Source organism: Athene noctua, chromosome 3 (genome assembly GCF_965140245.1).
Source record: "Athene noctua chromosome 3, bAthNoc1.hap1.1, whole genome shotgun sequence".
In the NCBI taxonomy this organism is placed as follows: Eukaryota; Metazoa; Chordata; class Aves; order Strigiformes; family Strigidae; genus Athene; species Athene noctua.
In genome coordinates, this window is record NC_134039.1 from 5,611,629 (window position 1) to 5,639,481 (window position 27,853).

At 41.8% G+C, this 27,853-nt stretch overlaps 1 protein-coding gene across 5 annotated transcripts in view; it reads left to right on the forward strand.

Annotated features, from left to right (window-relative positions):
• Nucleotides 1-27,853, forward strand: part of FAR2 (fatty acyl-CoA reductase 2) — a 154,272-nt gene that overhangs the window by 114,830 nt on the left and 11,589 nt on the right. For all 5 annotated transcript variants that reach the window (XM_074901816.1, XM_074901815.1, XM_074901818.1 and 2 more), the window contains exons 3-8: nt 4,617-4,792; nt 7,483-7,662; nt 13,604-13,781; nt 15,140-15,184; nt 20,700-20,818; nt 23,540-23,607. In XM_074901816.1, the coding sequence (XP_074757917.1) occupies nt 4,617-4,792; nt 7,483-7,662; nt 13,604-13,781; nt 15,140-15,184; nt 20,700-20,818; nt 23,540-23,607 (766 nt within the window). The remainder of the gene's footprint in view (nt 1-4,616; nt 4,793-7,482; nt 7,663-13,603; nt 13,782-15,139; nt 15,185-20,699; nt 20,819-23,539; nt 23,608-27,853) is intronic.

Below are 27,853 nucleotides of genomic sequence, written 5' to 3' on the forward strand. Positions count from 1 at the left end.
TGCAGGGCTACGATCTTATTGGCATCATGGAGAGGTGGTGGGATGGCTCCTATGACTGGAGTTTTGTAATGGAAGGATACAGGCTCTAGGAGGGACAGACAGGGGAGGTGAGGAGCAGGGGTCACCCTCTATGTTGATGACCAGCTGAAGTGCGTGGCCCCCTGCCTGGGGATGGATGAGGATCTGACTGAGAGCTTATAGGTCAGGATTAAAGTGAGGGCATGGATGGAAAATGTTATAGTGGGGGTCTGCCACAGGCCACCTGAGCAGGTAGACCAATCAGATGAAGCCCTCTATAGAGAGATAGGAGCAGCATCACATTCACAAGCCCTGCTCCTCACGGGGGGCTTCAAACACCCCGATATTCATTGGAGGGGCAACAGTGCAGTGCATAAGCAGTCCAGGAGGTTCCTGGAATGCACTGATGATAACTTCCTTCTCCAAGTGACAGAGGAGCCAACGAGGACAGGTGCTATCCTGGATCTTATTCTCACCAACGCGGGGCTTGTGGGGAGTGTGAAGCTCAAGGGCAGCCTTGGCTGCAGTGAGCATGAAATGGTAGAGTTCAAGATCCTTAGAGCAGTGAGGATGATGCGCAGCAGGCTCACTGTTGTGGACTTCAGGTGAGCAGACTTTGGGTTCCTCAGGGATCTGCTTGGCAGGGTAGCATGGGATAAAGTACTGGAGGGAAGAGGGGCCCAAGGAAGCTGGTTAATATTCAAGGATGACCTCCTGCAGGCTCAGGAGTGATGCACCCCACCAAAGAGTAAGTCAGGTAAAAATACCAGGAGGCTACATGGGTGGACAAGGAGCTCCTGGACAAGCTCAAACACAAAAAGGAAGCCTGCAGAGGGTGGAAGCAAGGACAGATAGCCTGGGAGGAATACAAAGAAATTGTCTGGGCAACCAGGGATCAGGTTAGGAAGGTCAAAGCCCTAATAGAACTAAATCTGTCCAGGGACACCAAGAGCAACAAAAAAAGCTTCTATAGGTGTGTCAGTGGTAAAAGGAAGACGAGAAAATGTGGGCCATCTCCAGAAGGAAACAGGAGACCTGGGTATGCAGGATGTGGAGAAGGCTGAGGTATTCAATAACTTTTTTGCCTCAGTCTTCACTGGCAAGTACTCCAGCCACACTGCCCAAGTCACAGAAGGCAAAGGCAGGGACTGGGAGAATGAAAAAAACGCCTGCTGGAGGAGAAGATCAGGTTCAAGACCACCTAAGGAACCTAAAGGTACACAAGTCCATGGACCTGATGAGACGCATCCACAGGTCCTGAGGGAACCTGAAGTGGTTAAGCCACCATCCATCATATTTGAGAAGTCATGGCAGTCTGGTGGTTCAGCTCTGTGGCCCTCAACATAAGAAAGACATGGACCTGCTTGAGCAGGCCCAGAGGAGGCCACAAAGATGATCAGAGACTGGAGCCCCTCCCTTATGAGGACATGCTGAGAGAATTGGGGTTGCTCAGCCTGGAGAAGAGAAGGCTCCGGGGAGACCTTAGAGTGATCTTCTAGCACTTAAAGGGGCTACAGGAAAGCTGGGGAGGGACTCTTTATCAGGGGGTGTAGGGATAGGACAAGGGGTAACAGTTTTAAACTGAAAGAGAGGAGATTTAGATTAGATAAAAGGAAGAAATTCTCCCCTGTGAGGGTGGTGAGACCCTGGCACAGGCTGCCCAGAGAAGTTGTGGCTGCCCCCTCCCTGGAAGGGTTCAAGGCCAGGTTGGACGGGGCTTGGGGCAACCTGGGCTAGTGGAAGGTGTCCCTGCCCGCGGCAGGGGGTGGGAACTAGATGATCTTCAAGGTCCCTTCCAACTCAAACCATCCTGTGATTCCATGATTTTTGTTAAGCACTCCTTGAGCTATACGCAGCAGTATAGAATAAGCTGCGTTTGTTTTGTCTTTAAATCTTCTTGCACTTTCCTGTAAAGCACTGACAAGTCTGAAATCTTCAGATGCCATAAAAGAGGCAGAAGACTTGATTAAACAGCTGCTCCTGTTATCTGATGTAATAGTGGAGATGAACTGAATGTTCTTGTGATCCAGAAGGTTTCCAAAGCAGTATGCTGATTTGTGAGCTTGCGTTTGGAAATTGCCTTCATCCTTCAGAGCAATGCAGTGAATCATTGGAGGGGGTGAAAAAACTACAGCTGTTGAGTGGCGTGTGGTAGTAGGCAATACCTAGCAGTAGGCACAGAAACTGAAGGGGACATTATCTACAGTGGGAACATCAGGAGGAGACGGCATGTAGGCAGAATAAAACCGTCTAAAATTGTGCAAGGCTGGCACTGCAGAAATACTACTCTTCCTTTTCTATACCAAGACTGAAATGGAGAAAGAGCTGATTCATTCTTTCTCTGCATTATTTACGCCAAAGTAAAACAAGTCTAAAATAACTCTCACAGGGTGGAGTTTTTCACTCTCTTTGCAATAGAACAAACGCAGAATTGTTCCTAAAACTCTTACAACATAGCTTTGGTCTTACATGGGTTCTCTGGGAAACCTTTCCATTTTGTATCTCATCGGGATTTGCTTGTGTGTGATCTCTCACGAGACCATGCATATTTGGACTGCCAATCTAGCATCCTCTTGTTAGAAGACAAGCTTTTTACAGACATTAATGCTGCTAATACTCAGTTCTGAAAATGAGTCATTGGGAATAGAGTTCCACAGTCCATCTGGCTGTCACCAGCATCTTTGTCCACCATCAGCTATCTGTCTAGAAATCTGTTCTCTGGCCTAGACTACATTGCTGAAATATGCATGTAGTTAGGTGCAACTGAGAGAAATGAAATTATATTGTCATGTCCTAACTTCTGTTAACTTGCTAAGGTTTCAGGTTTATGAAGGATGTGCAGCTGTGTATTAAAGAAAAATACATGGAGTCAAGTACAGAGTGTGCTGCATAGTGGTGAAGGCTAATGATTTTCTTATCTCTTCTTTATCCCTAATAACATCGAGGTTTATCTAGATTTGATTGTCAGATAAGCAGAAATCTGGTAATCCCATAGTGAAACTAGAAATTACTGCTATTAAGTATCAAATGTTTCATGTCTTTTTATTTTAGCATATTTAATTTATGTCACAAAATATCCACTCTTAATAAGCTCTGGGCAAATCAATGGCAGAACAATCTCTAGGAAAACAAGAGGCTGTGATATTAGAGATTTACTAACTCGGTGTTACTGGTGAGTAAGCTAAAGAGTGGAGGAAACACCCAAAAAACACAGAGCTACTGAGAAGCCAGCTGGCCCATCCTCCTGCCCCAAGGCAGGTTCAGGTATTCCATGCCTTTCCTGGCAATGCTTTGTTTTCACTCTCCCCACCCACAAAAGGAGCTTTTTGGACTAAACTGTTACTATTATTTCAGTTGAAGTTGCTCAAATACAATAATGCTGGCCAGCAATACAACGCCCTTAGGACAGATGCTTCTAAAACTTCAGATGACTTTTTCAAATCCTACTCCAGCAAACTCACATAGTGTTTTGAAATTCAGGCTTCACCTTCTTTGCCTGTGAGATTTACCAAGTAAAAGATCTCCAGGTGGAACCTGCAGTAGCTGTCTGCCTTCATGGTACAAACAGAACTGCACCCAGACCTGCTGTACTGTTATCAGTGACCCTGAGCTACTCACAGAGTAAAAATGGGAACTGAGGAAACTGCTGTTTTCGCATAGGCACCTTTCAGGCAATGACAGTGTTGGTTCCCTTTTCCTTGCAGAAGGTTTGGGCACAGTTGTCTTGCTGTTCAGGGTATCGGGTGTCTTGGCTCTTAGGCAAAGCAGGGAGCCAAATGCTGGTTTTGGACAAGTCTTCAGACAGAACAGTATTTGGAAGTGTAGGGATCTTTTTAGTGGACAGATGCACAGTCTGTCCTTCTGCAGAAGGCTGGGCAGAAAACACGTATTGGAAAGAGCTGTGGATCATACTCAGGAGAAAAAGGGCTGGAAGACAGCTTGAGAGGCCAACTAGTTGCACACTTGTCCAGTCACGCAAAATTGCTGGTGGCAGTCAACAGCTTTAGCAGTATGGGTTATTGAGATTCCCCATCTTTCCATCCCAAAGGCATTTCCCCACAGGACTCGTCTGACATGAACAAAGAGTGACAGTAGGCAAGGAGCAGCAAAGGAAGTAGAGAAGCCAGAATGTGCCCTGTTCCTAGCCTCTCGTCACGTCCTTTGCAAAACCATCAAGAAAATTGCTCGAGTCTAATGCTTCACAGGCTTTCCCACTCCATACGCTGCCCTACTCCTTTTTAGCTCCTGTTATGGTCCTACAGGCAGCCTTTGAGGTCAGATCACAAGGGGTTGCAGGAGATGTGGAGACACAGGGATTTCGGTGGCTGTCCCAGGGAATGAGTGCTGCGGAGAAGATTCTTTCATCTCTTCAGGGCAATGCATTGCCTCCTGTATTTTTATTGTTTCCCCTGTGAGGTTTTCCTATGGGAGGGAACAAGTGAATTAACTATTTTATCATCTCACTTGTGTCCTCCCTCTGAAAGAAGGCATTCTTTTTTGTGCCAGTTTCATTGTTTGATGTAATCAGACTGGCTACTAATCAAAGTGATCTCAGTAGCCTAATTCTCTACCTGATCTCTCTCTGTTTGTGCTTCAAGGTCTTTGACAGGGTCCGAGAAGACTGCCCTAATTTCCATGAGAAGATTAAGCCTATTAATGCTGAACTCTGCCAACCCAAGCTGGCCATCAGTGCTGAAGATGAAGAGGAGCTTCTGACCCGGGTCAATATTGTCTTCCACTGTGCAGCAACGGTTCGCTTTGATGAACCCCTGAAGTATGTCCTGCTTTCTGTATTTGCTAAGCATGATTCAGAATGCACGATAGCCCATAACACACCGTTTAGTTCACCTCCCGTTTAGCTGCGGTAATAATTCTCCAATTACGTTTTCATGCTACATGTGGTTCCGCGCTGAATGTGCGGTGTAAATGCTCTGAAAAATGTCATGTGCATATGCACGTCAAAAGTGAAGTATCTTGGCAGATTTCCATGGGAACAGAAGGAAGTACTGCAAGCTTGGGTTGTAATATTGCAAGGGAGTTAAGTATGACCTAAAAATGAGATAGAGAAGATTGTGTTTTAGGTCAAGAGGGAGATGTTTTGGCAGAACTAGCTGGAGACAGCTTGAAGTGAAACTATGTTATGTCTATCTCTAAAGCTAGTGTTAATGGCCTTTCTTTGTCACTGAGTAACTGAAGAGGGAAATGAGATGTTGTTTAAGAAAATAGCCTATCGCAAACTTTAAAATACCCAACACTCAGTGTAATTAATTGTTTATGATAAATGCTGTTTCTGAAGGAGCTCCCTTGAGAGTGCCTGTCCAGGCAGGCTTTCCATTAAGAAAGAACAGCAGAAATAAGCCACTAAACCAAGATGAGATGTCTAAGTGCTTCTTTGCAATTTGTAAAGGTCAGCAAACTGAGGTGGATGATCTGGATTGCCAGATCTTCAGTTTTTTAAAACACTAAAGCTGTGAGAGTAGAAAACACAATTATTAATATCATTCTTCATTTGCTTATATGTAGCCTAAATATCCTAGATAACCAGTGTCCACCATAAATAACTGCTTTTGGCAACAACTGGAGAACCCACCAGAAAGGAAGCAGCTCTTGATTCAATCTTGAGGAGCCAGGTGTAGAACCTGCTTGAGATATAAGTAGCAAAGTACTTCATTAATAGCAAAAAATGTTCTTAAATCAATACACGAATGAACATGCTATAAAAATACATCAATGCACGAATGAACGTGCTATAAAAATACATCAGAGTGGCATGTAACATCAAAGGGAAACCACGTTTTTAATAAGGAGGGTAGCTAGACAGAACTTAAGTTAAAATTGTCATCCGCTTGTAGAAACTATTTAAATGCTGATTGCATGTGATGTGTCAGTCTTTCTAACAGAACAAGGAAAATCCAGTGTGATTAAACAGCAAAATACAAGAGGTTGTTAAAATCAAATTACTCCTGTCTGAGTAATAAAATGTATCACATGGGTCAAAGTTCTAGCAAGTTAAATGTGAAAGCACGATACTTCAAATGAAAATTTTGAAGAGCAATTTGCTAACGGCATAAAAAATAAAAATAGCTTTTAAACAAGGTAGAAACCCAAAAGCCTACCACAGAGTATGTCGAGTCGATAGATAAGGGAGGTGCTATCAAGATACTAGAAAAGCATCAAAAGAGAAATTAAATTAATTACTGGCATCAACATGCAGTACATTTAGGGAATTCTCAAGATGGAATTCTGGAGGGAGAAATCTGAGAAACAGTGTTATCTTAAAATATTAGTAAATATAGTTTTCATATAAATAGAAAAAATAAAGAGTAACAAATCACCAGTGTTGGATGATATTCCCCTAGAAGGCTAAAGGAACTCTGAACATCTCAGCAGAAATCCATGCTGGGCCCATAATCTGAGCACAATTCTGTTCACCCCCTCTCAGAAGGGATACAGTCTAATAGAAATGTACGTCAAAGAGTAACTTTCATATGAAAGGAAGCTGCACTAGAAGTATTCATCCCGCTAGAAGGGTAGGAGGAAATAAAAATCTATAGAAAATGCTATTCTTTAATGGAAGCATGCAAAAAAAAAAAAAAATGGTATCTCTGGCTTTAGACATTGTGATCCAAACATTAATCATATTCTTAGCTTCTATTTTCATTCATCTGGACTATTTACAATTTCGCTTCAGTGCTAGTGTAATTAATTTCTTTAGTGTACACTGTACTTGATAGCATTACTCATAATCTTGTACGTGTTGTTGAAAGCTTCTACTCCTGGGCTGAACAGATTGCGTATTCCTTAGCCTCTTCCCATCTGTGCAGGGAAGTGTCTTTCTCCCAGTACAAAGTGTGCAACAAAGTTGAACGTCTGTTCACCGAGATCCACTGCAGATAGTCTCTAGGATTTACAATTTATAGCTATGTGCTGGGTGCTTCAAGGTCAGCCTTGCTAACCAGGACTCTTTTTCTCTTGCGCTCATCAATTCTCTTCCCCATTCCTTGGGAATTTAAGCTGTTACCTCTGATTGTGTATTCTTTCGGTATGAATCTGTTTCTTCTGGGCCCAAGGACCGTTTGCTGCTTACTAAAACCATGTGTTTATCTGGTTTAGCAGTGATCCCCTAAGGAGAAAGTTGAATGGGTACCCATCGGAACCACAATGCCTCGGTGGTCATGTGTGTTGAAATATTTGTTCCAGGAGGGGGTGGCAGATATATCAGATGAAGAGATGTTAGTGATCCTTTGAATTGAGTCAAAATTTTTGAGAGATATTCTGCGGCCAGAATAGCAAATCCAAAGCATTTCTCTGAAAGCTGGTTTAGCCCTTGCATTTTATTGAAGCTTTCCACTCTGCTGTGGGCCCTTCTCTTGCCTTTTCAACCTTTGGGGTTTGGATGATGCTCAGCTTTGATATATTCTTCCCTGTGAAATGCGTTTTCTTTCTGTCCCCTGCCCTCTCTAGACACGCCCTCCAGCTGAACACAATGGGCACGCAGCGGCTCCTAGAGCTGGCCCGGCAGATGCAGAACCTTGAGGCCTTCATCCACATCTCCACCGCCTATGCAAACTGCATCCGGAAAAGCATAGACGAGATCATCTACCCACCCCCAGCTGAACCCAAGAAGCTCTTCGATTTAGTAGAGTAAGTAGGAACTGCGTTGCCTCTTCTGACGTTGGGTTTTGCTTCATTCTGCAGAAGACCTCCAAATTGTTCATATAACCTGTCCCGTGGGGTTTCTGTTCGTAGCTGGTTTTCTTGCTGTATGACCTTGTCTGTGTACACTCTGCCAGCAAGAAATGATGGTCAAAATAAGAGTGAGACAAGAGAAGAGCGAGTTTTCCTTCTAGGTGGTTTTGAGGGATACTTTCCACAGAATGCCATCCAGTCAGTCTGTCCTTTCTGAATTTTCTCTCGAAACTAGCTTTACTAAGGTTTTTTGAAAATAGAAGAAAATACTCTGGTTTGGAGGCTTTTTATCTGGAAAGCTGCTGAAGTCGTGCTTTATCAACATTTGGTTGAGCTTAACAATACTTTTCCAAATACAAAAATTTGAAAAATTATTAGAAAAACTATTAGAAAAGAGCATAAACTACACTTAATAACCCTGTGATTTCAGCTACCTCTACTGCTTTCCATGCATTATTTTTAAAAAAGACTGTGTGGTTTCATGAGTGTCCAGCATTGAATAAGTTATGCACGCGTGCATTTGCTATCAGGAATGGAGTTCTGGTCCTTCCTTCCGTAAGACTCTGCTCCGTTGCTACCTGAGTAAGAACCAAAATTTTTCATGTACCTTACATTAATTTCTTTATCTTTCCAGTTTACTAACATTGTTTCCACTTATTTCAACTATCGTGTGTATTAAACTAGACTTATATGAGGATGAGTCAGAAACAGGCTGTTTTAGAAAGAGTTTGGTGTGAGGATCTTGAGGGAACAACAAAAAGGCTTGTTTATCTGGATTTACTGTAGATGCCAGGACACTTTCCTCTTAGAAGGATTTTCCCACAGCTGTAACTTGGTTTTCATTTATTTTCTAGTGGTATTCCACTTGTGTGATATAAGCAACTGACCTATGAACTAGTAACCTGAAGAGCTGGTATAAAATCTTTCTTCTCCTTGGTTTAGGATAATAGGAGATGAGATGAATTAATGTCCAGCAGGAGAACCGCTGAGGTTTTATATCAAGAAACTGTTTGCCAAAAAAAATAATAATTTGACTACACTGCTCCAGAAAATTTAGTACAAATTGGTGTTTTCTTTTATTAATTTTTCCAGTAGCCCATATTCTTGGATATGTTCCAGCTAGTAGTCATCTATCGTTTATCATTTATTCAGCAAGTGGAGCATGATAAAAGCATAAGAAATGCTCTAGTGCATTAGAGCAGTGGGCTGCCTAGCCCGGTATCTTGCCCTCAGCAGTGTCACTGGGAGATGCTGTTTAGGGTAACTACGCAAGCCTGAATATTTTTTGCAGTTCCCCTTGTAGCCTCCCAGAAACCAGAACTGTAGCATGAGGGGTGTTATATCCGATTATTTTTTGACCCATTTTTGAATCGATTAATTTGTTTAATCCCTTTTTGGACTTTCGGGTACTCTGCCTTTGCAACCCCCTGTGGCAGCAAGTTCCAGAATTTTGCTAGCTAACGGCTGCATGAAGACGAGCTTTCTTTTACCTGTTCCAAGCTGTCATGCTAATAGTTTTGCTGCATGTCCCGTAGTTGCAGCATTGCAGCATCTGCAGTATTGCCCTATTCACTACCTCTGCAGTTCTGTAAATCTGTACTGCATTCACCCTGGGCCTTCACTTCTGCAGCCTGAAGAGTCCCAGAATTTTTAAGGTCTCCTCACTCACCAACGCATCTGTCTCCCTGATTGTCTCCTTGATCTTTCTCCTTGATCTCCTGATGATCTCCTTAGTTGCCCTTCCTCTCTGCCTTTTTTAAACTTCACTCCCCCCCTGAGGTGCAAGGGCCAAACAGAACTGTGTGCAGTACTCAAGGTGTAGTCGCTCAAAGTTTTATTTAAGTAGTTTCATAGGACACTGTTGGTCTTGTTCTCAGTACCTGATGATGTCCAACATTTCACTGACATTTTTGTCTGCTGCTACTCATTGACTTGGAGATTTCATAGACTGTCAGATGCACCTCCAAGAGCTCTTGCTGAGCTGCAACTGACACTTCTGAGTTCCTCAACCTCTTAAGACCAGTTTAGACTGCTTTTCCCTAAATATATTACCTTACCTTTATTTACAGTGAAGCTAATCTGCCACTTTTTTCCCCACTGACTCTTTTTTATAACGTACTTTGGAGTTCATTGCTATCAATATTACATTTCACTGCCCCAAAAAGCTTACCATCACTGGCAACTTTGGAAACAATTAGCATGGATGGCTCAGATAAAAAAAACAAAAAAACAAAAAAAACAAAAACAAACACACTTCAGCAAAGGACTGAATATTAAACAGAAACATGCAGAAGTGCCTGGCTACCCCCGAGGTTGCTACTTCAGCTGCTTCATATAAGACACTAAGAACTCATTTATCATAGTTCGCATGTGCAGCAGAAAGGATGATGTTTGAAAGACAAGTTGAGTGGCAGAGGATGGGCTTTCAGATGTGTTCTTTGATGTGTTTATCTAGGTAGTATGTTGTCTTGGTAGTATGTTGCATGGAGGTTGTTTTTTCTTAGCCGCATAATTAGAGATGGGTTTTCTTGCTTTTTCACTAGATTTTTCAATTTGTTTTACTGGTGTAGTTGAGAACTGTCAATGTTAGGTTAATGGTTGGACTGGGTGATCTTCAAGGTCTTTTCCAACCTAGATGATTCTGTGGTTCTGTGATTCTGGTTCTTTTTCTATGTCGCATACTCCTGAAGTTCACACCTTCCAGTACTTTTAGTGAGACAGAAATCACAGCATGCCCTCAGCTAGAGTATCATCTGCCTCTTTACAGTGGTTGCAGGTAGCAGTATGATTGGTCACAGCAAAGACAGCCACTGCTTTCAAAGGCATTGAAATCAGGTGGGCCTTGTTGAAAATCACTGTCTCCGGGATCATTGGTGTGGAAGGTGATCTGCAAATCAAAGGCAGTATGTGAAAGAGAGGCACGGGGCTGTAGAGTGTGATGGGGAAAGTCCCTGGGTTGTGGGATAGCGTGACACAGGCAGAACAGGATAGACAAAACTCTGAGAAACTGTGAAGGTCGGGAGATTACTTGGAGGGGGAGAGAGAGAAGATATAGCAGGGTTGGGAGGAGAAGGGAAAGATGCCTTTTATTATTCATGCTGTAAGTGGAAGAAATAATATGTGGATATCTGGGTACAGAAGGTTTCAGAGAAAGGGGATTAACAGATCTCAGAATGTTACCTTCAAAAAGGGTGGAGGAAAAAAGCAGACAAGGAAATAAAAACTCCCTTCAAAAAGGGGGAAGAAATACAGGTCGTGTTCTGCATCAGCCAGCTGTGAAAGCTTCCCTTCACAAACAACCCGTGTGCTCTCCTGCAAGCACATTAAGTGCATCACACAACTGGATGCAATAACAGATTTATTTAATGATGCTTTTGTCCATGTAGGACTCCCAGCTGTTTCTTTGTCTGTTCTTATCCTCCTATTATATCCTTGCATTCCAGTATTTTGATATTTAACCTGCAAGTAAAGCCTTAAGCTTGATCTGTGTAAACCAGAAGTCACGCTTCTAAGTGCTTCCAGGCCAACAGAGGAAACATATAATCTTGCCACATCAAGCAAGGTTTGCCTTAATCTAAAGCTGAGGGAAATCAGCTTTGAAGGATGTGCTGAGGTAAGGAACACAGCGCACAGTGAAGTGTGGGCTGAAGTAGGACTGGTTTTTGTTATTGTAGAAAATGTAGATCAGTCATCCTTTACAAGAAGAAGAATGTCTTATTAATGCAAAGTTAACACGGAAAGTTATGTTTTCCTATGGCATAGTGATTTTGTGCATATATGTAGTGAAAGAAGAGGTTACTAATTGTTTCATTTGCATCTCTTGTTTCTGTGGGGCAATTGCAGTGGTGAGCAAAAGCAATAGCTTTTTGATTTAGCATTTCAAAATCTTCAAAAGTAGGTCACAGAGGAGTAGGAGCAGTTTGCTTCGCTGAACTGGCAGCTCAGTGCTCCTGTGATGGTAATGCTGGTTGATCAAATCACCTGGTAGGATGGTACCCTTGAGGCAGGCAGGAGCGTGGTCCTCTCAGTGACCACTTAAAGTGATGCAGAGGCCTGTCTGGAAGGATGACGGCAAAGGGAAATGGCTTCTCCTTGTACTTCTACAGCTGCTTTGTGAGAATGATAACCTGTAAGCCCCTATTATTTAAAAAAAAAAAAAAAGTGGAAAAAAAGACTTGTATGCAGCTTAATCTTGAGTTTCTAAATGAATTTATTCTTCCTCCAGGCTCTGCAGGCATAGACATCTCCTTGTGGTAGGCTGGTAATTAATTATTTGACAGATTCAAACAATGGCAATTTAGTTGAGACCCTGAGGAGGCTGGGTTCAATGGCTGCCTAAACAGGCTTTGTAAATTAAGTCAATATTGTGTGCTGCTTATAGCCTCTGTGTACTTCAACGTCATATTTTATGCTTAAACAATTTTTCTGACTTGTTTCTGAAGCATGCGACTAGGGTTGCTAAGTGTTTGTGCCTCCATAATGCTTTTTTTATTTTTTAAAAAAATATTTAACTATAGTAGTACTACTACTAATAATTATTATAATACTTCTAATAATAATACTACTAACTATATTCTAAAAGCTGTCAGGTTCTTTTTAACTCATCCCAAAACTGATTCACTGAATTCAACCCTCCCCTGCAAACTGTTTTGTAGCTTCAGTGAATCAATGTTTTCTCATGCAACACTTTTCCTGTAATATTTCCATCTGTGTCTAATGAGAGCCATCTGAAAAGCAGTGTGCCACCTGAGCTATCAGGTGTTTGCACTTTTACGTTGACATGATCAAGTAATTCTCCAGGTGTGACCATCTCCATTCTTCTCCCCCTGACCTCCACCAGTTTCTGAAATTCAAGATGAGGAGGGGTGAAGCAAGGATCTGTAGGAACCAGTATCCTTGCAATGCCCCCGAGAAGAGCAACACCTGGTCAGTCTGAGCTATAAGTCCATTGACTTAATTACAGATTGGATTATAGGAGTTAATCTTGGAATCTGTGGTGTAACACCAGAGTGCTGAAAGCCTGTTGGGGATTGGCAGCGGTGTGGAAGGGCACTGGAAGTACAGCCAGTTCCTGTCCTTTAGACCCACACGCTGTCAGGACTGGTGAAACCTTGATGATGTGCCAGGGAAGAGCCTTTGAGCTGCGGCACCACCGTAGTGAAGGACACTCTTTTAAGGGTATATATGTTAACTACTTCTGATGGATTAGATACTTGAATACCTTAAAAAAAAAAAAAAAAAAAAAAAAAAAAGGCAAGTTAACGGTGTCTTTTGGGGTTTGTTTTTGTTTTGAAATTTTTAAGCAGCTAGCACTAACATTTTCTTAATTTCTTACATGAACCAGTGAAAAACAGTAGGAAGAAGCATCTAACGTTGTAAATAGTGCTGCTGGAATAGTATCTCTGTAGTATATTGTTCTAGCTTTTGAGACCTTTGTATTGCTACTCCACTCAGTAACTCAAGGTTACCAGGAATCTCCTGAAGCATACTTGGGAGTATATAGGGACTCTGTTGGATAAGGCTGAGTGGTTCCTAGTGAGAGTACAAGGTTGGAAAGCTCCATCAGTCTGTAGACCATGGCTGTATCTACATTACAGATTGCAGTGCAGCATAAAGTACACAAGAGATTGCTTTAGGATGAGGCTGTGTAATACCTGAAGTTGAGTTAGACATCATAGCATGAAGCTCACCGGGTTATTTCGCATTTTGATGACAGAAGTAACCTCTGTCCCACAGAGCTGTTCTAAATCCAAACAAGTTGCTCCTTGCTTTGTCTTAAATAGTTTTATCTTCCTTATCCTTTGTTTCAGGTGAGGATTCCTGTCTTACTGGTCTTTTTTGCCTCAATCTCTTCTCTCTGCACGGCAGATAATGACATTCTCCTTGTTTCCTGTAGGTGGTTGGATGAATCTATCATTCAAGACATCACACCCAAGCTGCTTGGGGAATGGCCCAACACTTACACCTACAGCAAAGCCTTGTCAGAATACGTGATTCAGCAAGAGAAAGGAAACTTGAACATTGCTATCATCAGGCCATCCATCGTGGGAGCTAGCTGGCATGAGCCTTTCCCAGTAAGCATGAATACATAGCAATTCCCTACCAAGAGCCCTTTGATACAGCTGTAGCTGCAGTACGGTCAGGAACTTGTAGCACTTGAGGAACAGGTACTCCAGTTCATAGGGAAGCATGTGGAAGAGGTGGAGGACTTGTGCTGGAGTAGAACAGCAAAACATCTTCAGCATCTTCAGGAAAGACTCTTGTCTCCAAGTGAAAAGAACATATTTAAGCAATAATAACAAGAGCTGGGATAATAATGGTGCAAAATCCTGGACTTGCAGCTGACAGTCTTACCCGCAGAGGATCATGCCCAGACAGACACACGAGGGAGTTTCTATACTAGCTGGGGAAACACAAGAGGATCAGTCATAGTCCTGATGCATCCTGGTTCAAGTCTTTCCATGGTCTAGTCAGCCCATTAATGAGGTCCTGATGGGCACCCTGGACCTCTCATGGTCCTTGAATGCATTTGATGATGTTATGTGCAGCTACCTAGTATCTCTGTCTTACCTTGGTAGTCATTGAATTCACTGGATTCACACTTGTATGGCCCTGCAACAGGGGGCAGCCACAACACAAATGTCAGCCACACAGCTGTACTTCTGGACTGAAAGAATTCACTAAGCTAAATATACTGGTAGGAATAATGGGCCCTAACATTGGAGCCAAATGGGAAAGTCAGCATAAAGTCACCTTTGGCTTTCATGCAGCTTGAAGCATGCCAAAGGTGGCTGAGATATAGCTAAGGCTCTGGGCCAAGCTCCCCATCTTGGAGAGCCAGAATGAACTCTGTTAGGTGTCATAACCTGTGTCACATCACACAGTTCGTCACTGCTCTTAACTCCAGCTCCCACAAGTGGCAGTTTCCCTGACCTGAAGTAGGATGGGATTCAGAAGTGGAATGGTTTTGGTTTGGTTTATTTTCTTCCTTGGCTTATAAATTAGCTGGAGTAACCAAATCAGTCTCAGCGACATCTGCACGTTGTATGTCAGAGGGTAAATAACACGCTGACTGTTTTCAGCAAGTGTGACAGCACCAAGGCACTGTAGTGTTCAAAGCCAGAGTTTATTCCTGAAGCCAGGTTATTACAGGAAAGAAGCAGTTTCTAAAAACAAGATTAGATTCTGTTGTTGATGGGTAATTTGCAGACAGAATGAGGTATCAGACAATACATCCCCTATTGAAAATCAATTAGGTACTTCGTACTGGTTAGCTTCCTGGCAGCTGTCCCAGAGAGGCTGGCATCCATCTTAACTGGTGTCTTGTTGCTTCTCTGTCTACACCACAGCATTACAGCCTTTTCATCATTTCAAAGCCTGTACAAGCAACTTGTCATTGAAAGAAATAGTAATCATTCTTCTTTTTCTGCAGGGTTGGATTGACAGCTTCAACGGGACAAGCGGAATATTGATTGCGGTATGTCTAGTTACTATTTAAGCTTCCCTTAAAAGTGGAGTCTGAGTTACTGAAATAGCAACTCTAAAGTTACTCTATAGCCCCACTTAGAAATTGTGTGCAAAACAGGATCATAGGATTTTTCTGAATCTGGTAGAAAGATGTTGCACACTTGCCATACATCTATATGCCTGTAGGACCTAGAAGACTGTCTAGTTGTGCTGTGCTCAAAAAAAGGACATGCAAAGAGTATTCGTGCTGCTGGTTCACTGAATGTGAATTGTAGTTTCTAAAAACTCTAAAAAAAAAAAAAAAAATCAAGTTTTGGACAAATTCGGCCAAATTTTCAAAGAAAAGGCAAAAGATACATCCTTGAAACTAGGATAATTAACAAATGTCAAAGCCTGATTTTTATAACAGAATTTTCCAGCCCATATTACGGTACCATCAAGACAAGGAAGCATTATTTATCCTTTCATTTATCTTCGCATGTATTACTCCTAAATCCACTGCTGGAGTTTGTGGCCACTTCACAATAATAAAAATGAGTCTCACTTGCCATTGCTTTATACAGGATTTCTCTTAAGTGCAGAGCACACCTAAATAATGTGTATGACTGTCAACGCAGACTCTGCCAGTCACATGGATAATTCACTATACTCCCGTTTAACACTGGTGTAAATAACTACTGTGAGGAACAAACCCATAAGATAAATAATTAATAACTCGATCAAATATTCCCTGTAACATAAAAACAACCATTACAATTTACCATATGAAAACAGAAAAGTCGCATACCTTTTCTCCTGGCTTGTATTTTTTTTTTTTTTTTTTTTTTTCTGAACTCAAATCACTGCTTTAGGTCTCTTTGTCAACGCACAATGCTGTATAGCTATGGGCAGATATTTTTGTTCGTGTATGATTTATCCAACTTGATTACTTTGTAAGAACTATATTGTAATCAGCCTGATGCAGTGTAGAAAAGGATTAGTAGTTTACAATCATAGGAGAGCAGAATAAAATCCAAATATCATTTTGTTTAAAAAGCTCGTCTATACCTGAAGTAAAGCATAAATCGAAACTGTTACAGTCACTTCTGGAATCAGCAGGGTTGGTGAAATTAGTGGGTGTATCCCAGCTAATGCTGTTATCTGAAACCCTGGTTACACTTTTAAGAGACATTCAAAAGCCCTAAATGCATCGTTTGTGTTCATGAAGTGTTATTAGCTCTAAAATAATTATCTGCCTTTTACTCGTTGCTGACTGATCATCAAGCCTGTACCACCTCTCTGCTCTAGTCCCAGCATCTTGTGGTGTTTTCTGTATTCTTTTATGACATCTTGTCATCATCACGGTAAAGAAAGTTCCCTAATTTTGCACATCCACTCCTTACATTTTCATGTGACAGGTTCCAACTTTTGTGATGTTATCTGTGAGTTTTGATTATTTTTTTTATGACTACTTTTGAGCACTAAAGATGTCTGTCACAAGGATTTGTCCAGAACTGGTTTGCAAGAGAGATGTTATACAAAAATGTTCCATTGCATTGCTTTTTATTCCCCACAAGTGAATTACCTCAGTAACAAATTACAGCATCTAGCTGTCATACCTGTATCGTGTGCCAGTACATTAAGAAACACAGGCCAAATTCAAATGCTTTCAGCCATATAAAAACATGCTACTCAAATCTTTTGTCATGTAAAAAGCATTTTTTCCCCACGCTTTTTTTTTTTTTTTCATCTGCCAACAAGTATAAAACACCTAATGATTAAGTATTTCGAAACTTTGCCCATGCATCAGTCTTTTTTTTTAATAGTATCTGCTTTAGAAACTTACACTAGAGCTTGCATATATTTGATATGCTTATCCTTTGCCACCCATACTGATATTTTCTGTTCTAATAACTAATATTTTCTGTTCTTCAAGAAATTTCTAGCCTTACTGATTGCAACCACAAACCTAATGGTGGTTTCACTCAGGACAGGTTTCACACACAGATGCCAGCCTGTATCTTTATCTCCAAATTAACTCTATGGAAAGTCAAGATTTTGAGATTCTAGGGTCATTGTAGTAAATAACTTCCCCTTTTATATAAAAGCTTTGACTTGTACTGAAATAGTTTTGAAATAGAGATGATATTTTTTGGTTCAGGATTGAAGCTGTGAGGTTTTTCAGCTTAGGATTAAAGAGACAATGAAATTCTTGTCGTCTGCACGGAGCTCTGGTGCTGAAATATGACGATTTGATACGTAACTACATCGAGACTTAACCAAGAAAAAGACAATGAGCAATGAGAAGAGGTGCAGGGTGTAGAGACCAGGTTGTTGGCTCTTTGGCTGCGCAGGCAGCGGTGCTGGCTCAGGAGCAGAGACTCTGTGATGTGGAGAAGCGAGGGGAGACTTGCCAGTGCTGACAGACAGTATTTGTCTTGTGCCATCTCCAGTGGCTACTGAACTTAGCTGGACTGGTACTAGTTTTCTGGAATTGATAGGTATTTATTATTAGGGAGCCCAAGAGAGTTTTGGTCTTCTGAGGGAGGGAAAAAATAACTACATGGTTTGAATTAATGTGCTTGGATATGGTCGATTAGTAAATCCTGTTTGCTAGTTTGAAAATTAACCCTTGACCGTGTGAGCTACACGTTAGTTTGATTATCTGGAAGTTGTATTATTACAACCAGCTGTCTCAGCCAGCTGTATTTCAAAGTGTATTTATTAGTCAAGTAGCTCTATTAGCCTTAAGTGAGGAGGGAAAAACCAAAAGGGAAGTGTTTTGGTGTTTGTGTATTTTTTTTAAAGTCCTCCCTACACGAAAATATTCATTTACCATTTCTAACCCAAGCTCATCCTATATGGAGAACAGCCCCCAGATTCAGATTTGATTCAGATGATCTTTGGGATCATCTGGGCAGAAGCTGAACTCCAAAACTTGCAGAGTTATTGTTTGGCTTTTTTTTTTTTCCCCTCAGTCACCACTACAACATTCGAGTCTGATGATTTCATTCCACTAATAGATATATTAAATATTCATGAAATATGGGAGTTCAAGTTGTTCTTGATAGTCTAATTGTTTCTTTTGCCAACAGTTGCTCCAACTGCTGTGGGGAGAAGCTTTGTTGATTGAAAACCAAAATGAAATTACTTACATTTCCGCTGGACTGTAATTGAAGCATTTTGTCTCACTGTTCTGTATTACATGTAAAGACCTTCTTCCCTGCAAGGCAGTGAAGCTGTAGGGCAGAACCGTGGTTTAATTCATGTTCTGGACAGTGACTGGCCCAAAGCACTTCAGCTGGGAGGCTGTCCAGAAAAATCAGACTCAGACTGGGAAATTATTTTGGAGGCTTCAGCTACAGTAGCTTCTATTTTACTAAAGAGAAAAAAGTCAGCAACTATAAATAGAAATCAAGCCATACCTGATAAAGAAGTACCAAATCATTTCCAATGTAAAAAGTAACTTAAAACACCTAAACCTGACGTCTTTATTAAATATGCAATATATGAAATCTCCAATTCATTCATGTGTATATGACCATCACGTGCTGCTCTGAATACCAGCATGTTTGCAGCGCATCCATGGAACTTCACAGTTTTGGAAACGTCAAAAAGGTCCTTTAGAGTACCTGTGAAAATGTGGTAGCTGTTCACAGAGTGGTTTCTAGTGGGCATGTGTTCACAGCAGTGGAAAATTCATGCCTGAGCTTGATTTGCTGCTTTGGTTCTTTTTGCTTTTTTTTCCCCCTTGGAAAATCAGTAGTGGGAACAGCAAAAAAAATCATAGTGGTGTTGCAAGTTGAGGTTTTCATGTCTAAGCATCACTGTGGTTCAGCTTAGGGCAGCAGAGGTTAGCTGCGTGCCATGGCTTTGAGGAGGATGGAGTCGTGTGGTGAAGCTTACACCATTGCCTGTGTTTGACCTTGTGATCTCTCTGCCAGCTGCACCAAGGATGAGATGTAACTGCTCGGGAGCTAAGGCTTATGAAAATTAATTCAGGCGTACGTGGTGTTCCCCTTACTTGCAAGCTGTGAAATGTAACAAACCCATCTGATTATAGAAGCGGACAGAACAAAAAAACCCAGATAAACACCTCCCAAACAGGGGATGCAGTATCCCTTAAAATCCACCAACGAGCAGCAGACAATGGCATGTGCTTTACAAGTTTATATCAAGTCTTAAATGCTTTTGTCATCACATCTTCCTTCTCCTCAGACTGCAAGCAAGGGGTTTTGCACCACTAGGCACTTCTTGTTTAGTTGCTGTAGTAAAACTTCATCTTTTGCAGCTGGAGAGCTATTTCATCGTGAAATGGGACTCTCAGGTTGGAAGAAAAGAAAAAAAAAAAAAAAACAAAACCACTGTAACATTTCCTTTGCCTGAACTTCTAAATATTCATGGATCTGTAGAGCATACTCCTTTGCCCCTTCACTCAGCCCTTCCCTCTGGTTTTTCATGGATCTAAATTATAAGAGCTTTTTTCCTTCCTTGTTTCACTAGCGCTTTTACATCCTCCCAGCTTTTTCACTGGCTCCTCAGTTTCTGCATCAAACCCAAATTCATTGCATTTTATTTCCCGCGTGCTCCATAACTTGATTGCAACCTTGACTCTGACATTGGGGGTTTCTTTTTTTTATTTGCTCTGTTCAGCCCTCATACCTGACGCACTAGGTGAAGTTCTTTTACCCCCTTTCACCTCCACGTTTCTGTATTGCTGAATTGTCCTCTCTGATTCAGTCTGCCATGTTATTGCTGTCTGTTGCCATGTCTCTCCTGTGGAACCTCCAAACAACCAAAGGTCATCAGGGAAACCAATTATATATATATATATATATATATATATATATATATATATATATATATATTCAGGTTGAATGTATATATTTTGGGGAGCCCGATCCCCTGAAAAATGCACTTCCAACCAAAGCAAAATGAAAATCTTCTGTTCTTGCCCGCCTCTTCTCGTTGGTCGTCAGTACTTTGTATTTTCACTCATTCATTCCCTGAGTTTTGTTGGGTGGTGAGCTCTTCAGAGCAGGGGCCATGTCTTGACTGTATCTTTATGCGTAACAGACACACCTTTGGAAAAAAGGAGGGGGTGAATACATCCAAAGGAAAGGGAGGAGGCTTTTCAGAAAGCCTATTGGTGTCATTTCCAAAATGACAACTGTATCTGAGGGACACTCAGACCTCTATCTGCCAGTGTCATTTAAGAAAATGTAACTTCAGGTATTACTGGGCATTTTACCTCAGTAAATTTAAATCTATTTCTTTCCCAAGGTATTTCTTTTATATTGAGTTAAATAAGAGTCACAGATTTTCTCCTTATACACAGCACAGACATCATCATGTTTTAGACTTCCTCTGAAAACACAGAACAACGGGGTACATGTAAGATCCATCTTTGTTTTCAAAGAAACAAAATACTCTTCTGCAGCAGGTGCCAGGCTTGAAAAGTGCTAATGTGACGGTCTGTCCTCAATCCAGGCTGATGAAATCTTACCATGGCCTTGCATCAGTGATGGTTTCCCTTTCTCCCACAGGCGGGCAAAGGGATTCTGCGGACTGTCATCGCCAACAACGAAGCAGTGGCAGATATGATTCCAGTAGACATCACCGTCAACCTCACCCTCGCCGCTGGGTGGTACACCGCTGTGCACAGGTGGGGAGGCTTGGGCTCTTTCTGCCAGGCTTGGGCATTGACTGCCCGCACTAGGACTTTGGAGGGAACCAGAAGCTAATTGAAAATCTGTGCAAGAGCCTGGTCGAGTCATTTTCACGTTTTCTTCCCTCGGTTGACAAGGACTAAGAGCGTAGCAGAAGAAATAAAGGCAGGCTTTAGAGTTAGGCAATCTCCAAAGCTACACGTGAGACCTGTTTCTCAGTACAGCATAGGCTCAGCTGACAAGTCTGTCTCTCAGAAATCACTTTTCTGAAGGCCAGAGGCCTTACTGCAGCTTCGCAGCAGCCGGTTTTTGGGTCTCCTTTCTCAGGCAGCTGCACTGAGTGGCTTTTCAAGTGGCTTTTAGAGTTTTCTCGGTGAAAATGTTCTGCGTGTTTTCCTTGGAAAACACCACACAGTATAATTATATTGTAGGCTCATATAGAGACGATCTAAAAAAAATCCCATTCTTTTCATTGTTGAGAAGTGTATGTATAAGTGACATTGAGGATTTAAGATCTTTTCCTGTGAACCTCTGGCTCTGACCTTTAATGGTGAGGTAGGAAGTGCTGCAGAGTAAACCACATGAATTATTCTGGAGGTTTACGCAACTCTGAGAAATCAGTACCAGGCAAATAAAAGGCAGAAATATTTCACTCTGAAAGACAAAGTAAACCCTCTCTCTGAGCTGAGGGTGGAAAAAAGCTGCATCCAGTAACCGAAGTACAAGGATCCTAAAATGATCTTAAGAGGAAGCTCACCAGCTTTTCAGATTTATTTTTCTCACAGTTTTATCCCTTTCCATCAGCAACAGGCAAAGCAGCATGATCTGGGAAAAATAAATACAGCTTCCCCTTACGCACCCCCTCACCAAGAGCCTCCAGATGAAAAGGGCTACAGCCTGTGCGTAAAGGAGGTGAACACATGCTGATGATCAGCACACAGGTAGTTTTCCTGGCTCTGGCCATGAAAGGAGAAGTGCCATTTTTTTCTGACTTTTCATTGGAGAAAGATACATGGTTTTAATCTGGTTCCCACACAAATAATTATTAGGCTAAAGGAGCAATTGTGGAACTCGATTTAAAGCTTTGTCTAGCTGGGCACGACCCCAGGGTTAGCAATCTGGATACAAAAGTTAAGAGTCTGAGCCTTCTGTAAATTTGATTTCTCTGAGAGAGTTTCAGGTTTAGTTGCTGTCTTGAGAAATAGCATGTATGGCTTAATTTTTTTTTTTCAAATCATCTAATTAGAAAGTCAGTATCCTTCAGGGCAGGTGACATTACCAAGGGAAATTAGATTCTAAAACTTAGCAGAGAATTGCAATCTTCACTACATAGTTCAGAAGCTCTACAAAGCTCCACACTCTACCAAGGTCTCTGACTCAGCTAGAGAGTGGAGAATAAAAGATAATAAAAAAAAAAAAATCACCAAGGAGAAACACTTCACTGGAAGCTGGGAGAATGGAGAAATCCTCTTCATTGGTGTTTAATGGGCCTGACCCAGTGGCGTAAGTGGAAGTCTGTGTTTTCTCTTGAGTGCACTTTCCATCAGGCTGTGTGTGTAGCTGAGCACTAGGTGAGTTTTCTATATGGGCACATATTACAGATCTAGTCCTTAGTGAGCTGCCGCATTGATTTCCATAATGCAGTTTCCCACATTAAGCACTACTGAGCATTTTTATGTTTAACACTATCAGACTTCTACAGGAGATCACGGATTCAGAGCTTGACACATGTCTATCAGTCCTAACCATCCCTAGAAGTCTGCTGGGGATTAATAAAATTTATAATACACAGTCAAATATTATGATTTCAAAGCATTATTTAAAAAAGCATCACTGAAACTGTGCATTGTCCAACTGCAGTTTTCAGGTATTGCTGTACAAGATTTCCTATTCCAGGTTTAGAGGTTGTATCTCCTGGTGTCTTTGGGTATGGGAGTTTTGAAAGTAAAGGTTCCTCACGGGCAGCCTTCTCGGAAGAAAGGCTCTGAGCACCACAAGCACCCTAGGAGCACTGAGGTGCTGTACCCACCAGCCCAGCTCCTATCCCCCGTTCAAGGCCAGATCTCACCTCTTTTAGCATTTTGGCATGGCTAATGCAGAGTAAGAAAAATGCAGTTATTGACGGCATCACTTGCACCCTCGGCAAGGCAGGCTTAGATCAAAAAAAACCTGTTTGACTTACTTTTGCCTTGTATCAAAGGAATAAATTAAACCAGTATGATCTACGTTTAGTTCCACACCCAAATACCAACTAAATGGTATTAAAATGAGAAGAATTTTTTTGAAATGGATTGGTTTGTAATCACCGCCCTAACAAATGGAGTTTAAAAGTAGCACAAACCCATATCCATGATTGAAAAATACATAGTGTGTGCCTGAGGTTGGTTTGGGCCAGTTATTTATAGTATACTAAGAGAAACTTGACAGTATGGATGCTTTCCTTATTGTTTTTATCATTTTTGATAAGCGATATATGGATGATTTTTCTTAAATCCCATTAACTTCATATGCTCTCCAGAATCTGACTGGATATTATTTAAAAATCATGTTTTATACTGTCTTTTCAGATTTGTGAAAAATGACCTCTTCTGCATTTTATTTTTTTTTTTTTTTATGAGCTGATATTGTTTCTTGGGCTGTTAGTTGTCATGCTCCATTAATAAAGCTTTGGGTGTTTTTCCTCACACCTTAAAATAATACTTCTTTCTCTTTTCCAGACCAAAAAACATACTGGTGTACAACTGCACAACAGGTGGAATCAACCCTTTCTTCTGGGGAGAAATGAGTAAGGTCTAATTTAAACATGTCAAACATCAATTATATTCCTCAGCCAGGCTTTGAAAAGTCGGTTTCCTATATTTAGGTGGCATTCAGCATCTGCCATTCAAACTGCACGTGGGAGGCCCGATTGCAGTCGGTGAGGGTCCTGTGAGCAAAAGCTCCTGGTGCTGGGCATTCAGCTCAGGAAAGCATCTATTCAGTCTGCACTGTGGGCATAATCGCTTAACAACGCAGCAAAGTACGTGCTTTGCTGCACCGAGGTGTTAAAGTGGTGGAAAAAGGAACAGAGAACCAGCTCTTTATTTCTGTGAGGAGATGCTCTGCGTAGCTGTGGCAGGAGATCTTCCTTTTCTGACTGAGAACCTTTTCTGGGTGTGGGGGGGTTTTGTGCTTTGAAATCACTTGGAGAACGTTGGTAGTGAGTGAAAACTAGTATATTAAGAGAGTAGAGTATCCTTTCTTCCTCTTTCTGTGAAGAAAATTCTAAACAGAAATAATTAGTGTGGACTTGAGAAGGCAAACCTTGCAACGGCAGGTGTACTTCAAGAGGAGTTTGCCTTTTGACCATGAATTTTGTCAGTGGAATAATTAAAATTATTTTCATGGCCGACTTTTTTTGCAAGTAGATGTGCTTCTGAAGCAGTGGTGAAAGAAAGGGGGGGGCAAATCCTGACACCCTTACAGTGGAAAACTCATGCTGAAGCGAAGCAGCAGAACTGCTGCGTACAGTCAGTGCATTCATGGACAGATGGACGGGGCCTGATTCGCTTTCTGTTGTACATTAATTCATACCTTTATGCTTTAAATACAGGACGCTGGCAAATTGATACTGTGGTGTTTCACCTCTCAGCCTTTGCTTTGCATTTGTCTTTGCATTATTTAATTGGCAAACTGTAAGACCGACTGTAATTGCATTTTCAGAGCAAGGCTTGTCTAAAAATCCTACTGATGTCCTACCATGAGATTTGATCGAGAGGTTTCAGCAACTGGCTGAGCGGTGAGAACATCACACCGAGTTCCTGGCATTTTTTTAATGAGAGATTTAACATTGTGGTTGCAACTACCTGAAAGGACACTCTAGAGAGGCTGGGGCTGGGCTCTGCTCCCAGGGGATCAGGGACAGGACAAGAGGGAACGGCTGGAAACTGCCACAGGGGAGGGTCAGGCTGGGCAGGAGGAGAAAATGTTTCCCAGCAAGAGTGGTCCGAGAGTGGAACAGGCTGCCCAGGGAGGGGGCAGTCCCCATCCCTGGGGGGGTTTAAGGGCCGTTGGGATGAGCTGTGGGGGGATGTGGGGTAGGGGAGAACTTTGTAGAGTCGGGCTGAGGGTTGGACTCAATGATCCCAAGGGGCTTTTCCAACCTGAATGATTCTGTGAAATTTCTGTGATTCTGTGGTTTGTCACAGTCGTGAGGAGAGGTGAGGCTTCATAGATGATTGTTGGAAAATGTAGACAGTCCTCATAATGTGTAAAGTCAGATCTTCCGTGGCTTTTTCACAGGAGTAAACGTAAAGCTCTTCACAGGCTGCTACTTCAGCCAGCAGCCACCACAGCACTACTACCTGAGGTTTGCCTTTTTTAACCCATTTTCAGGGTAATTTTACTGATGAAAACAGCAATGTATTAATGCATTGTAACTGATCTTATTCTGTTACTTTGCTCATGCCTGTGGATTTAGCCATGAAATCATGTGAGAGCAGCAGAAGCTTGCATAAACAGTTCATGATGGGACTGAGGGCAAAATTCTCTCCCTGGGTGACACTGTGGAGCTCTTTCAACCCCATGCATCCATCCACAGTTTCCCAGAGATCAGCAGGCTGCAGAGGGGTATTAGGTATAAATTCATAAATAGGAATTAGGATGGAGTATTGAAGAGCAAAATTTTGCCCTTAGAGATGTTACATGGTTTAAGAAATTAGTTTGGGAAAGGCTTATTGCATTAGGATATCGACTCTGCAACCATCTAGTTTGAATTCTCAATTCAGTCTCCTACCAATTTCTTTTTACACACAATTCTAAAATCTTCTTTATGACAGATTTTCTCACCCCACTCACATTGTTTTCTCTGTCTACTCACTATTATTTGGTTTCTAGGCAGGCAGTCTCATGGCAGGCACTTCCAACAGGCCTTCCAGGGCCGTGATCTCTCTTAAGTAAGAGCTGAGTTGTCCTGCCCTGCTCAGAAGGACCGAACTGCACCTCTGAGGTGCACCCACCCTCCTGCACAGTGGGGCAGCATCTGCTACTGAGCTGTCACCTTCTCGTTTCAAAAGCCTGTTTGCAACTGTGTTTAGCTCTGCCAAACTTTGCAAGTTGAAACGGTTGAGGCCAGGTCTTCCCCTCCAGTGGTTTTTCAGCTTTTTCAGAATTTTCCTTTTTCCCCAGCATAAAAGAAGCTGTTTGATAGAAACATACAGGAAACACAGGATTAGCAGAGGGAAGGAGGGTCTGTTCGAGGAGTCTGAGGAGGCCAGACTAGCACTGTGTGCGTAGCTGGTCATCAAGGTGGAAGGTTGTGAGTGAGACTGGAAGCTGCTGAGAAACAAGGGTGGGGAATGGGAGTTATCTGCCATGGGACTGAGCGTTTTAGTGCAAATCAGACCTGGGGTTTGCAGAGGGGAGGACGTGGTCTACCTGGTTAGGGAGGCTTATACCAGGACCAGCTGTAGGAATGCCAGGTGAACACAACAGAGTAGGGATTTTTCAGGGGGAGAGGAGGAAAGGAAAAAGATCAAATAGAGAAACTGAGGCTGAAGCAGGCTGAGGATGCCCTGGGTAGGGAACAGAAGTGACTGAGATGGGGTCATTTTGAGTACAGAGGTGCTGAGCTTGGAGGGAGGGAGGAGAAAGAGATATAGAGAAGAATTATTTGAAAAATACGTAAGTCTACTTAAGAGCTCATGCTTAAGCATCCATTGCAAACCAGTTTATTCTACAGATCTCCAGATACAAACCTCTAGCATTAAAAGGAACTTTTAAGTGATTTATTTCATTTCCAAATAAGGCTAGCCTTGGGATTTTTTCTTACTTTATTCCATTAGTGCTGTTACTTTCGCCACTATTACAAAAATGTCGTCAGAAAACTGAGTATTAATCTGAAGGAGCATATTTTTCTGTGCTGCAGTTTAAGCCTTGCTAGTCTGACGTTGTGAAGTACGTTTTGCAATTCCTGCTCAAAACTAAACCTTAAAGCAGGCTTTAAAATGGTGCTCAGTGTGGGAAAACTTAAATTCAGTTTATCCTTGACAGTCTACCTAGGTGAGACTGGGGTCTGATTCTCCCCTTACTTACTAAATCTGCCTTTGAGTTGTAGAATTTGTTGCGGCGGTTTCGTGATGTGGTCAGAGGGGAAAGAGCATCCACCTGCTAAGTTGTTTCAGCAGCTCCTAGAGGTGATGTGTTTGTGGTTTGGGGTTTTCTGCCTGTCTGACCCATCTGTCTGTCTGATTCTTTCTCCCTCTCTCCAAAACAAACTCTTGGAGCATACGAGAAATGCTACACTTGTGAAGTTGAACACTCTCCAGAAATTAGGAGACAGAGCAATTGAGCTGCCAGTGCAAGCCAGCAGAAGGGAGGTTCCTAAAGAAAACACCCATAGCATTAACAGTTCCAAGTTATGTAACGCTGGTGTTTTCCCAACTTCTTTCCAGGAAGTCTTTCAAGTTGGTCTCACTGCCTTTTTACATGCATTTTTAGAACAAAACCATTTTCATTCCTGTCTTTCAGAATTTTTCTTGAGTTTTCAGCAGCTGTCTCATCTGCTCTTGACATATGTGCTTCTCACATCGAGTAATACCACAGCATAATACTGCATCTTCTTCACTGCAGCTGCATTTTCAGTAACCAAGATGATAAGAGTGTTGCTGATTTGTGTGAATTTGGTGTATGGCCAATGATTTGAAATGACAAGAGCTGCATTTTCCACTTACCCGTTAGTTTTTCTTTGCTGTCCTGGCCAAAGATGCCAAAAATGCAAAGAGAAAAGGAAGGCAGTAATGTCTTTAACACGTTTCCAAAGGGAAACCTTCTCAATCAGTTTACAGCTGAATACTACATCTGCTGTATATTAACATTAGGATTTGAATAAACAGAGCTATAAATATATGCTGCAGACAATATCAAATGTATCACACTTCCAAAATATCAGCAGTTCCCAGTTAAACTGATAGGTTTCTGTTAGGAAATGAAGGGACCAAATGAAATTAAGTGAACTTAAATATTGCTAAGCAGATGAGAATTTGTAAATAAAC